This window comes from Aedes aegypti, chromosome 3 (assembly GCF_002204515.2).
Source record: "Aedes aegypti strain LVP_AGWG chromosome 3, AaegL5.0 Primary Assembly, whole genome shotgun sequence".
NCBI lineage: Eukaryota > Metazoa > Arthropoda > Insecta > Diptera > Culicidae > Aedes > Aedes aegypti.
In genome coordinates this window covers 75165718-75179571 of record NC_035109.1, presented here as the reverse complement: position 1 = coordinate 75179571, position 13854 = coordinate 75165718, and the positions used below count along the sequence as shown (strand labels likewise).

Below are 13854 nucleotides of genomic sequence, written 5' to 3'. Positions count from 1 at the left end.
CAAAATTTCGAAACTTTCGGCTCAAATAATGTTAGACCTTGTGATACAGAGCAACTTTGCCGAAGACGCCATCGTTCTAAGTGGTCAGGCTACTGAGCTATGCGCAAATCAAAAATTCTTGGCTCACTAGCGCCGCCTAGTGGCAAAATTTCGAAACTTTCGGCTCAAATAATGTTAGCCCTTGTGATACTGATCAACTTTGTAGAAGACGCCATCCTTCTAAGTGGTCAGGCAACTGAGCTATGCGAAAAACAAAAATTCTTTGCTCACTAGCGCCGCCTAGTGGCAAAATTTCGAAACTTTCGGCTCAAATAATGTTAGCCCTTGTGATACAAAGCAACTTTGCCGAAGACGCCATCGTTTTAAGTGGTCAGGCTACTGAGCTATGCGAAAAACAAAAATTCTTTGCTCACTAGCGCCGCCTAGTGGCAAAATTTCGAAACTTTCGGCTCAAATAATGTTAGCCCTTGTGATACAAAGCAACTTTGCCGAAGACGCCATCGTTCTAAGTGGTCAGGCTACTGAGCTATGCGCAAATCAAAAATTCTTGGCTCACTAGCGCCGCCTAGTGGCAAAATTTCGAAACTTCCGGCTCAAATAATGTTAGCCCTTGTGATACTGAGCAACTTTGCCAAAGACGCCATCTTTCTAAGTAGTCAGGCAACTGAGCTATGCGAAAAACAAAAATTCTTTGCTCACTAGCGCCGCCTAGTGGCAAAATTTCGAAACTTTCGGCTCAAATAATGTTAGACCTTGTGATACAGAGCAACTTTGCCGAAGACGCCATCGTTCTAAGTGGTCAGGCTACTGAGCTATGCGCAAATCAAAAATTCTTGGCTCACTAGCGCCGCCTAGTGGCAAAATTTCGAAACTTTCGGCTCAAATAATGTTAGCCCTTGTGATACTGAGCAACTTTGCCAAAGACGCCATCTTTCTAAGTGGTCAGGCTACTGAGCTATGCGAAAAACAAAAATTCTTTGCTCACTAGCGCCGCCTAGTGGCAAAATTTCGAAACTTTCGGCTCAAATAATGTTAGACCTTGTGATACAGAGCAACTTTGCCGAAGACGCCATCGTTCTAAGTGGTCAGGCTACTGAGCTATGCGCAAATCAAAATATCTTGGCTCACTAGCGCCGCCTAGTGGCAAAATTTCGAAACTTTCGGCTCAAATAATGTTAGCCCTTGTGATACAAAGCAGCTTTGCCGAAGACGCCATCGTTCTAAGTGGTCAGGCAACTGAGCTATGCGCAAATCAAAAATTCTTGGCTCACTAGCGCCGCCTAGTGGCAAAATTTCGAAACTTTCGGCACAAATAATGTTAGCCCTTGTGATACTGAGCAACTTTGCCAAAGACGCCATCTTTGTAAGTGGTCAGGCAACTGAGCTATGCGAAAAACAAAAATTCTTTGCTCACTAGCGCCGCCTAGTGGCAAAATTTCGAAACTTTCGGCTCAAATAATGTTAGACCTTGTGATACAGAACAACTTTGCCGAAGACGCCATCGTTCTAAGTGGTCAGGCTACTGAGCTATGCGCAAAACAAAAACTCTTTGCTCACTAGCGCCGCCTAGTGGCAAAATTTCGGCTCAAATAATGTTAGCCCTTGTGATACTGACCAACTTTGTCATAAACGCCATCTTTCTAAGTGGTCAGGCAACTGAGCTATGCGCAAAACAAAAATTCTTTGCTCACTAGCGCCGCCTAGTGGCAAAATTTCGAAACTTTCGGCTCAAATAATGTTAGCCCTTGTGATACTGAGCAACTTTGCCGAAGACGCCATCTTTCTAAGTGGTCAGGCAACTGAGCTATGCGCAAAACAAAAATTCTTGGCTCACTAGCGCCGCCTAGTGGCAAAATTTCGAAACTTCCGGCTCAAATAATGTTAGCCCTTGTGATACTGAGCAACTTTGCCGAAGACGCCATCTTTCTAAGTGGTCAGGCAACTGAGCTATGCGCAAAACAAAAATTCCATGCCCACTAGCGCCGCCTGGTGGCGTAATTCCGTATTAGAATGGCCACCACATGTCAGCCCTTGAGCTACTGAACAACTCTTCCGAAAACACCAACCTTCCAAAACATCAGGATTCAGAAATATCGTATGTTACAAAATTTTGCATTCTTATCCCTCATGGTTCATATAGTGCAAATCAGAAAAAGCGCCCCTACCGGCCAAGTTCTCAACTAAAAGGATGATCCTCAACTCCTAAAGGTAGATCGTACTTAGTACTGAAACTTCGCCGAAGACAGTACTGTACTATCTCTTTTGGCATACGAGATATTCAACGACACCCCCAAAGTGATGAAATCCCATAAGCCCTGGGTCTCCTATAACGTCCTGGTGTGTCTTATAGGAGTGAGCGTAATAGGAGTGCACGTTATAGGAATGCGTTTAATAGGAGACCCGACTGTATGTTCAATTTTGTAACCACAATTTTTTTTATTTTTCTTACCTCCTGCCGGAAAGTTTGATATTAGGTGAAATTGTTTGAAAAAAATAACAGTTTTAAAAATTTAAATTTCTGCTTGGCATTGAGTTCTTAAATTTTAAATCATAAACTATTTGAACAACCTCCACCTAATTGACAAACATACACCCAAACCAAAAAATTTAAAAATATTTATGGAAGAAAAAAATAAAATGAAAGAGTGCTATTTTTTCGAAAAATTTCACCCTTGCCGGCAGGGGCTCAGAAAAATTTGAAATTTTGTGATTACAAAATTGAACACAGATGTAGTTCTGTGGAGAAAATTTCATCTACATTGCTTGAAGGGGAACAAAACTAGAGTATGTCAAAGTTGAGCATATTATATGAAAATCGACATGCGCTGCTATTATTCAGAACAGTACTGTATATAAATGTATTTTTCTCAAGAAAATCGTAAATAAAAACGTATAACAACGTTTCTTGCTGTTTTCGTTGCAATTTTCGTGCGATTTTCAAGGTCATATTTTAGGTCGATAAATAACTAAATTTCTGAAACTACCCGAGGGCCAACGTGCAATGTGCATAGTTTGTATTTCATGTAAAAAAAATTGTTAAATTCGACCTTAAAAAGCATAATGAAGGACCGAAACTTTAATCAACTCATGGGGGCCAAACGCTCACTCCTATTTCATAACACCAAAACAGCAGTTTGAATTCAAATTTTACCAAACGTATAGCGGCGCTTATTTTAAATCCACATCCAGCGGCGGCGGTAACGCGCAGATAATATGCGCGCAATTCAAACGCAACGTCAAATTCCAAGTAGGCTTAGATTGTTCCGTTCTGCAAGGACGCAAATGTTTCAAAGTTGACAAATCTGTTGATTTTTATTATCACTGCGACGGTATATCGAGATTTTCAGATATTCGCATTCCGTGGATTTCTCTTGCAGAGCACAATAAGGGTTCATTCAAATATTACGTAACGTAAAATTTGTCAATTTTAGACCCCCTCCCTCCCCCACGTAACAGCTTTTGTATGGAAAATTTTAAATTTTTGTATGGACCGTAACACTATGCTAGACCCCCTCCCTCCCCCTGTTGCGTTACGTAATATTTGAACGAACGAATTGCTACGATGAAGTTACGCGCTAATTGGAACCTCACAAATGTACATTTCTCGCATTAGCATGTATATTATTAATGAGCAATAACATCTGAACAAACGCCAGAATGTATGCAACATATAAGTAAGCAGGATTGTGTGCGTACGTTTACAGCACGAGTAACGCCGAACTCAAGCGGGGCGTTTACTCCGCAAAACACTACATATTCAGTTAAGCAAGCAAGAGACAAATTTAACATAGGGTAAATTGGTATAATGCGCCCCAACTGGACAATACGCCCCACTTCATTTTCAAGGGATTGAGGCTTCTTTAACACGTAAATATGATTACATATCTTAAATATCCGCGAAAAAATGATGTTGCGCATATAAGATCTTTGGGAAGTATGAACAACTAATTGAAATACCAAAAATATCGAAAATCAGCTATTTGGCGTAAAATTTTGGAACCAATAGGCAAGCCTCGTTGTAAATGAAGCCCATCCTTTGATATTGTACTTGTTACAAAAAACTTTTACCGGAAGACGACTGCTAATGGACCCTTTTAAGCTTAGCAAGAGGTGGAATTCTCCTTGGAAACATTTCTACAACGCTGCGGAACTTTTTCTACGGGAGGGGCATATTGCCCGGTTTGTTTTGAAACGTCAAGATTTGGACCGTTTACAGAAAACGTCTTTTACTCTTTTCAGAAGGTACCTGGCAAGAGAAAGTTGCATGCAGAGTATGACCAACTAAGTAAATAACACTTTGACACTAAAAACTATAGAAGTAATGCATTTGCCATTGCGATGGAGCAGTTTTTCCTTAGGGGGCGTATTATATTTGTTTACCCTATGTTTTGCATGAAAAACTAACTATAATAGTGCTCAAGTTGGCTCTCGGCGATAGTTTCAGAAATTTGACTATCGGCCTAAAAATGACCTTGAAAATCGCACAAAATTGCAACGAAAACAGCGAAAATCGTTTTTATTAGTTTCTTTACGATATTCTTGAGAAAAACACATAAAAATATATTGAGAGAACCATATTTATACATTTTATATGATCTAGCGTGGAAAAAAGCATTGTAAAACACACCGTTTGTCCAAATTAAGGGTGGCGTGTTTTGACCCCTATGGGCGAATTACCCTCAGTTCCCCTATGTCAGTTAATCCAGATTTATATTATCTCACGGAAAAGTCAAATTAAGTCAAAATAAGTCAAAGTTTGGTTGATTTGTGGATTTTGGGGGAAACGGAGTATTCGAGGAACTGGCATTCGGGGAACTGTCATTCGAGGAAAAATAGCACAACCTGTAGTCACGCCTAACGAATTCGCGCTTATTACTCTGTCTTGAAACGTCAATTGAAATTTCGTTTTACGTTGCTGGGCTCCGTTTTTATGACGACCGATTCCATAATAAAATCGATATTTGCATATCGCTATCTAACTTATGGTACTGTCATTTAAGCGAACCAGGTGTAAAATTCGTCAGCTGGTTAAAACACGCCACCCTCGTTTTGAAAATAGATATATTAATTCCAGAATAATGAAAATGGATGGCTGTTTATCTATCAGATAACAGTGTTGTGAAAAACTCAATTTCTCATAACTCAAGCTTGAGATTTTTCATGTGTGAGTTGTCAAACACGCAACTCAGCAGTCAAAAAATCATGGATGAGTTGGCTCACCTTTTTGACTCATTGTCTTGTATTTCCACAGTTTACTCACACTCCGCAATAATTTCTTGTTAGTCTGGTAATATTATAGTAATCCTTTCTAACGTAAACAACAAAGTTCGAGTTTCGCGAGTTTTTGACGGGTTTTGCGACGGAATCATGTTTTACGTTTTGAGTTGATTGAGTGATTTTGCATCAAAATCTTAAGCGTGAGATTTGCGAAGCAGATCTCTAATGAGTTTGCTCTCACGGGAGAGCGTATTGATTGAGATTTGAGTGTGAGTCTATACTGTCAGATAATGATTAAAAAAGAGCTTATAATAAATATAATACACATCTTCCTTCCTTAGCTGGATCGTTAATGCCCCAGTTTTCCTATGCGCTATTATGCGTGCTTCGATGATTTCTCTTTAACTTGGACCAATCAGTAGGCTTTGATAATTAAGCTACTTGTAAACTGGGAGATGCGAACTGAATATTAACAAGCCGCCAGGCTGCTTTCAAACTAAAATTTTCGTAAAAATGATCGGAGTATGCCTGGTCATGATTTCGTCACGCTAAAATTGTTATACAATTTATGTAACACAGAGACCGCCAACTATTTAAGAAAAGTTGAGATTGGTCCAAATTATGCATAAGTCTTTTACAACTGTTCTCAAATATATTTATAATTTACAAACAGCGAAAAACTTTCTAATTGTGTGAAATATGTTAGGCGTGCATTTTGAATGTTTCCTGCAAGACAAGCAAACCAATAACGGTTAGCACTCGTGCAAAAAATTGTGTTCAATTTGAACGACCTAAAAGATCGAGTTCGAACCTCCTAGCTTATAAAGTGAACTTGGTAGGTTGAAAAGGCATAATACGCCCCCTAAGGACAAACTGCTCTATCGCAGTAGCAAATGCATTAAGGTATATATTTATTTTTCAAGGGGTTATTTATTTAGTTGGTCATGCTCTGGATCCAATTTTCTCTTGCAAGGTAGTTTCTAAAAAGGGTACAAGATGTTTTCTGTAAACGATCCAATTCGTGACGTTTAAAAACAACCCGCGTCACATACTCCTTTTGTAGAAATGTTTCCAAGGAGAATTCCACCACTTGCTGAGCTTAAAAGAGTCCATAAGCAGTCGTTCTTCGGTAAGAGTGTTTGTTAAAAGTACAAAAGTTAAGTATTTGGCTTGTTTGACGGACGCAAAATTGTACACCAAAAACCTGGTTTTCGATATTTTTGGAATTACTATTGAGTTTTTATACTTGTCAGAGATCTAATAGGTGCAACATCATATTTTCAGGCATATTAAAGGTATGTAATCATATTTACGTGTAAAAGAAGCCTCAATCCCATAAATATGAAGTAAGGCGTATTGCCCCGTTTAAGCGCATTATCCCTATTCACCTTGTTGTACAATTTGAATGAATAATAAGTAGTACGCGTCACGAAACGAAGGTATTATTACTAAGAAAAAGCAGTTTGCTCTCTGCTGGTCACTGAGGACCAAGGTAATGAGGCCCATAGCTTAGAGTCATCCGAAAGCTCCTAATTTGTATGGACAGAGAAGCTTTAAAGCATGCCCTGCCAACGTACGGCCCGCGACCCCATTTCGTACGGACAGCGAAGAGTTCGATAATTCGTCTCAAATATGGCTTGTTGTTTGTTATATTAATTAGAAGTCAGAACATACCAAGTCCCATAATGTCGTTTATTTAAAATTTTTATTGAGCTTGTAACAATTTTTGAATTTTCAAAATAAATGATTATTTTGTAGCTAGACCATACGCTCTTTTTGGATTCGAATAACCTTCATAGCTGTTCTTTATAACCTCATAATAATCCAGCTTGAAAAAAACCGCTTTAAATACCGTAATGTAAAAGCCTGTTTTCCACTACTTGGTAGAAATAATATCCATCAAGCTCTAACGAAAGTTACGTCAAAAACATCTGGTAAGAATTATAGAAAGGACTCTCCCAAAATCCTGGGTGTTATTTTCGAACATTTCTGGGAAGGATTATTTAAAATATTTGGGACATTTTTCACAAAATCTTGAACAGGATTCTCAAAGAATCACTGACATAAGTTTTACTGGAATCCTGGGCATAATTCTCAAAAGTTGTTTAGCAGTATCCTGGGTAAAATAAAACACTGAATTTGAAACATACCTCTAACAAAATCCTGGGCTGGTCATCCTAACAACCCTAGATAGGATTCGGGAATTCTCAACAGGATTCATGTAAAATTCCAACCAACAAATTCTCACTGGACTTCTGGACAGGATTACAGATTATATCTTGAGAAAGGTTCTGATAAATTATACAGAATTCGGTGCATGCACCTTATCTAATCCTGGGAAAGCAGAATTCAAACAAAATCTTATGCAGCATTTTTAAAAAGCTCAGGACATGATTCTATGAAAATCCTTGGCAGAACTCTCATGGACAGGTAGGATATTCACAGAATTCCGAGTAGGTTTCTAAAATAATCTTTGACTCCATTCTTATATACTTTACGACAAGATTCATAAAAACTATAGGCTAGACTATATAATCCTGAGCGCAATTCTCATATGATCTTTTGTTCGATTTTGTAAAAAACGGATTTGTATGTGGACTACGAAAAAATTGGTCCGAACCTGTGACTGTTACTGAGATTTGGCCTGCGGTTCGGAAAGCTTGGGAAGGCCTGCTTTAAAGGGTCAGTGAAATTTTGAATTTTTGAAAATTTTGAATTTCCGCAAAAGTTCAGCTCCAAAAGATTTTAAACGACATTTCGTCCGAGTGCTATTTAATTCAAATTGAAATGTTTCAATGTTCTGCATATTATTCTCTCTGTGCTTTACAGACATGTTTACTTGAATTGAATAAAATGGTAGAAACATCCCTAAAGCAATCAGACTGCCCATTTAGATTGTGTCGAAGAATTAGTCTTATGAGCCTTATGCAGCGATTCCGGGCGATTTCTGGTGCAATTTTTCCCCCGAATTAGCGTCATAATATGGCAGTTAATTAACAGGTTAATGGCTCTTGATGCCCGCAGCCCGTACTAAATGTCAAGCTTTAGCACTCCGTCGCTGATCATAGTCGAAGGTCGCCCATGCATGAATGAACGCTGGTGGTCACGAGTTTTTGGCTGTGCAATGCGCTTATCGCGCCGTTTTGCTGGAAGTTCTGAATGAGGCACGTATTATCATCGTTTTTGGGGTGATTTTATTTCGAAAGCGTGGATTTAAATCGCTTCTGGATAGAGAAACCTACGTGCCATATATTGATGCGTCGGAATAGTTGAACAACCGGATAATTGGATTCGAATGAGCGACGTGTGAATTTTGTCATGGCGATAGGATGCAAGCGACGGTGAAATTAGGCAATTAAGTGATAGTCATTATAAGCTCGTTTTGGAAGGTGATGAAATATTCTGCACCGATTGCATAATCAAATTGTTATCAATGTTTCTTTGCAGAGAGAAAAAAAAATGTAATGCTTCAATTCGTGTATGATTTTTATTTCTGTTTTTCTCGTGTTGATTTTGCGTTTTTTGTATAAAAATAAAACTACACGATAAAATACTTTTAGTCATATTTACAATCATATGTGGCTTACAAACTAAACGATCGTATTTCGCAATAAGATTTTGTACGTTTCTGTCGTTTCTTCGTCGCTCCGCGGGAAACCTCTCACAGCCAATACCGAGAGGCGGCGTACGACTAGGAAACACGAACTTTCAACAGAAAATATACATTTTTCAACAATTCTACTACATCTTCAATAAATAATAACTTGTTTGTCGGTTTGGTCGACTTTCGGAAAGTTCTTCTGATCATTTTTGTCTTTTCTCCAAAATTGACGCTATTATTGACCAACTATGTAGAAAAAAGAGTTCCTCTCACTACGTCCTATCAATATCACTTAGCAGAACTAGGCAGAAGCGCTTATTATCTACTCACAACAGACACAGACATTCAACGATGATTCCAGGATCTCATTCACTTGCACGCGCTCACATTCACATCAACTTCGGCGGTTTTAGTTCTCCAGCAGCCACAACCGCATCGGGATGTTACTGAAGGCGTCATTCAGGAACCTGCGGAACAGCTTGGCGATACTCTGGGAAGCAGCTGGTCTCATCTCCTGGATCAGCTCGTTGGCGTTTTGGTTCAGGAACTGGTTGATGGCTTCGCCTGTTAGAATGAAATACAAGTTTTAGAAATGTTCAAGGCTTCATTGAGAATCGACACTCACCTAGCACATTCTGGGTGTTGACGTTGTCCTTGACCTTGAAGCGGGCGTTCTTCATGGTGAAGTCGACCAGCATCTTCTCGACGCTCATGAAGGTTTCTCCATCACGCTCCAGTGGTTTGCCGTAGATCTTCGCAATGGCGCTGATGTCAGCTGAAAGAAAAGGAAGACATCCATGATCAGTTCATTCTTCACTCGGATTTGACATTATCGATGTCGAACCGATATCCGATACATAAATAAATTAGTTTGGAAGTACAAACACCAATTTTATTTCAGCTCTCTTAAGACCTTCTACGACGCCTTTTTTCTACACACATTTTACGTACGGTAGTTCAATAACAGTTTATTTAGCTTAAATGCTATATATATACAGCCTCTTTTTAGCTGAATACACTGTTATTCAGATACCAATATTAACTAGGTAATCCGTGTTCTATCGGAGAATTATGGATGTGGGTGATGAATCTATGACAAAAGGTCGAAGGACAAAAGGTCGAATGACAAAAGGTCGAATGACAGAAGGTCGAATGGACAAAAGGTCGAAGGGACAAAAGGTCGAAGGGACAAAAGGTCGAATGGACAAAAGGTCGAATGGACAAAAGGTCGAAGGGACGAAAGGTCGAAGGGACAAAAGGTCGAATGAAAAAAAAGTCGAATGGACAAAAGGTCGAATGGACAAAAGGTCGAATGACGAAAAAGGTCGAATGGACAACAATTTAGGAAGAACAAAAGGCTATACTCTTTAGATAAAAAAGCAAGTTATCACAAGCGCTACAGCTAAAATAGACGCGAAGAAAACGCGCATATTTTCAGAAAGACCATACTGAGGGAGGTTCAATTTCAGCTGGTCAACGATCTTTTCGGGGTGAAATTTTGTTCGACTTTTCAGGTCGTAGTGCATTCAGAGTTACTGTGTACGTGCTGTAGCCTTATCTGCAAGAGCCACATTTCTTTCATGCTCACCCGTGCACTGTACATTTTGAGACCTATGTTGGTGTTCCTCGGTTTTTTAGGGTAATTTCTCAATGCGTCTCATGCGCTTCGTAACATACGTTGTTCAAAAACAGCACAATAATTGATGTGAAGACAAAGTTTTAAAACGAGAATCGAAATTGTAGCTTCCGGATCGCGCGTCTTAGACCGTACCATGTAGACCATCTAGACACCTGTATAATAAGGTAAAAATAGCTGTAGAGACTCATCGTTACTGAACAGTTGTTTTACAACTTGGAAAGCGATGGCGAGCGTAGCACCGAGCAGCGCATGTGTTGAATCTACCCTAGCGCGCGCTTTCAGAATATTTGTGAACCTAGCGCAGCACACTACGATTCTGATGCGTTGAAAGGCGATTTGGTTGGAGACTCGTTAGTTTATTTATGTTCTCCTGGTAATTATGTAACTCTAAGTGCATCGAGATGCATGCCACTCGATGTGCTATGTGTTGGGATGCCGAGTGCTGGAATGCAGTAACTGCGGTTGTCATTCAGATTATACTGGAATTATAGTACCTATGGCGTGCCGCCATGAGTTGACTGCAGAGCAGAGGGTTCGCTCTGCGGAGGCTGGTTACCTGTAACAATGTTCAAAACGGCTAGGAGAAGCAGTTTGCCTTGGCTTTTTCTTCTGCATATGCTAAAGTGTTGCATCGGTTCGGGTTGCAGATCATCTCCTAATAAAAAGCATGATGCACAAATGCAAAAATGATCAAATTATCAGAAAAGCTCTCAGTAAATGCTAGTGTAGCTGAAAAACAGACTCTACCCTGGTTTGGACTTAATTCCAGAAAGAGGATGATTCTTTTTCCCTGATGCTAATTTAAATCAGTCGAAATCAACAGTCAGATAAAACTCTATTGCATAGCCCTAAAACAGCAAAACTTCAAAAGAAGGAAAATCCTTTGTAAGAAGTGCAATTGAAATGCTTATAAACTCTATAAAGCGTGAAGAACAGCCAATATTTATAAGAAGGCAACATTTCAATTGAAAGAAAAAATACAGGCAAGATGTAAAAGTGAAATCTATGAAGAACAGTCAATTATAAAAGAAGGAATAATCGTCGATACAAGCGTCTACAACAGTATAAAACCACTATAATGTATAACTCCAAAAGAACAGCCAATGTTTCAAAGAAGGACAAATCTCTATTGAAAATGTATCAAATAAAAAGCTAATAATAATTACTTTATGCTTAGGAGTATCAAAATTATAACAATCGACATTCAGAAAATGAATCATTTGTTTGAAAAATAACATCATTAATACAAATTACTGCTTCAAACGATAGTTCTGAAGAACAGCTATCATCTAAAAGAAGGAAAAACTTCAGATGAGAAGGGAGGAATTTGTGATTGAAATGTTAGCAACTGAATGTACGAGAATCCTCTCAACGGTACAATTTGGACCTTTCATCCATTCGACCTTTTGTCCATTCGACCTTTTTTTCATTCGACCTTTTGTCCATTCGACCTTTTTTTTCATTCGACCTTTTGTCCATTCGACCTTTTGTCCATTCGACCTTTTGTCCCTTCGACCTTTCGTCCCTTCGACCTTTTGTCCATTCGACCTTTTGTCCTTCGACCTTTTGTCATTCGACCTTCTGTCCTTCGACCTTTTGTCCTACAACCGTGGGTGATACCTATGCGACCAAGGCTACCAAAAAACTACTTATCTCAAGTAGTCATTTGATCTACAACCATTGTTAGTGGTGTTTCAGAACCTTAAGAACTGAAATAATACTCATATAGGCTTATTATCTGAGGTTCCACCTAGTTTTGTTATTTTTTGATAATTTCAGAAAGCCATTGGGCTTAAAATTTTATGGAATATTGAAATATTTGTTATTATATCTCCGCAGGATCACTGGTTACGCGTATACAAAGGCCTCCACTCGAAAACGTTTTTGGATAACCGAAAATAATCGTTGGTGTCAAAATTTGATAGAACGTATTGTATTGAGCCTGTTTGGGTGTAAACTTTTTTTTTATAATGTTACAAAACTTACTTATTTACTGAAAGATCTAAAGGCTTTTGCTCGAAGGCATTTGCTTCAAGAGATAACCTGAAAACGTTAAACTTGGTTAACCATAATTGTATGAGCTCACATGAGTGTAAACCTCATAGTGTCGTCACTGACTGGTTACTTGTTATTCTGAAGATAGGGATAATGGACTATCAGAAAGGCAGTTTAGATTCCGGACGGGAATGTCGACGGTAGACGCAATTCGGACGGTCCTGGAGAGGGCCGAGAATGCTTCGAAGCAAAAACGAAGATGAAATCTGCGTTACTGGGCCATAGTTATGATAGACGTTAAGAACACGTTCAATAGCGTCAGTTGGGAGGCCATCGCCACAGTGCTGCATTAAATGCGGGTTCCTGACTATCTGTGCCGGATTCTGCAGAGCTACTTCGAGAATCGGGTGTTGGTGTATGCAACCGACGCCGGCCGAAAGGAGCTGAAAGTAACGGCGGGAGTTCCACAAGGGTCCATACTGGGTCCGAAACTGTGGAATGGGATGTACGACGGGGTCGAATCACTAGAGTTACCCAAGGGCGTCGACATCGTCGGCTTTGCTGATGACGTCGTCCTAAAAGTAATAAGAAACGCTTGAGGAAGTGGAAGTGCCAAGTGGAGGCCAAGCCCACCATAAAACCACAAGATGCTACTTTTCAGCATTCGCAAAGCGGTTCAAAACGCTGAGATTACCGTCGGCGGACATGTCGTAGCATCACAGCGATCGCTCAGACATCTGGGCGTGATGATAGACGATCAGCTCAACTTCAACGGCCACATCGACAATGCATGTGAAAAGGCGGCAAAGACGACCAACGCACTTTCAAGGATCATGCCGAACGCTCATGGTGCGAGAATCAGTAGGGGGCATCTTCTGGCTAGCATATTATCGTCGATACTGAGATACGGAGTTCCAGCCTGGGGTGCGGCACTGCAAACCAAGCGCGATCGGGACAAGCTCAACAGCACGTTCCGGATCATGGCCACGAGAGCAGCAAGCGCATGCAAAACAATATCGTCGGAGGCAGTATGGGTGATCACGTCGAGTATTATCAGCGGAGAGTCACTAGACAGGTGAGGAAATTGGCGAGGATCAGCTCGCTGGTCGCGGGGTTTCCAGACTACCACCGAAAGTGACGGCTAGTTGTTAGTGGATAGGCACGCATGTGAATCCCACTCAGTGTCAATTCTCTACATTCTTTCATAATTAGACCTGGGCTCAACGGGATTCTTGGATAACCCTAGTAAGACGTTGGACTACAAACTTGCTAGAATATGTTAGTTTGAGTCTGCTGTGGTATGAAGCTTATTACTGAACCTTCAAAAGATCTCAGGTTACGAGTGTAGGTACCATGGCGTTCACTCAAAGAAGTCTTTGGATAAATGTTAACAACCATTGAT

General features: G+C 39.9%; 1 protein-coding gene across 2 annotated transcripts in view; it reads right to left on the bottom strand.

Annotated features, from left to right (window-relative positions):
- Positions 1 to 8685: 8685 nt before the first annotated feature.
- Positions 8686 to 13854, bottom strand: part of LOC5564268 (protein takeout) — a 70932-nt gene continuing 65763 nt past the window's right edge. For both annotated transcript variants that reach the window (XM_001648567.2, XM_021849580.1), the window contains exons 4-5: positions 9444 to 9593; positions 8686 to 9382 (exon numbers count right to left, since the gene is read on the bottom strand). In XM_001648567.2, the coding sequence (XP_001648617.2) occupies positions 9228 to 9382; positions 9444 to 9593 (305 nt within the window). In that variant the 3' untranslated portion in view covers positions 8686 to 9227. The remainder of the gene's footprint in view (positions 9383 to 9443; positions 9594 to 13854) is intronic.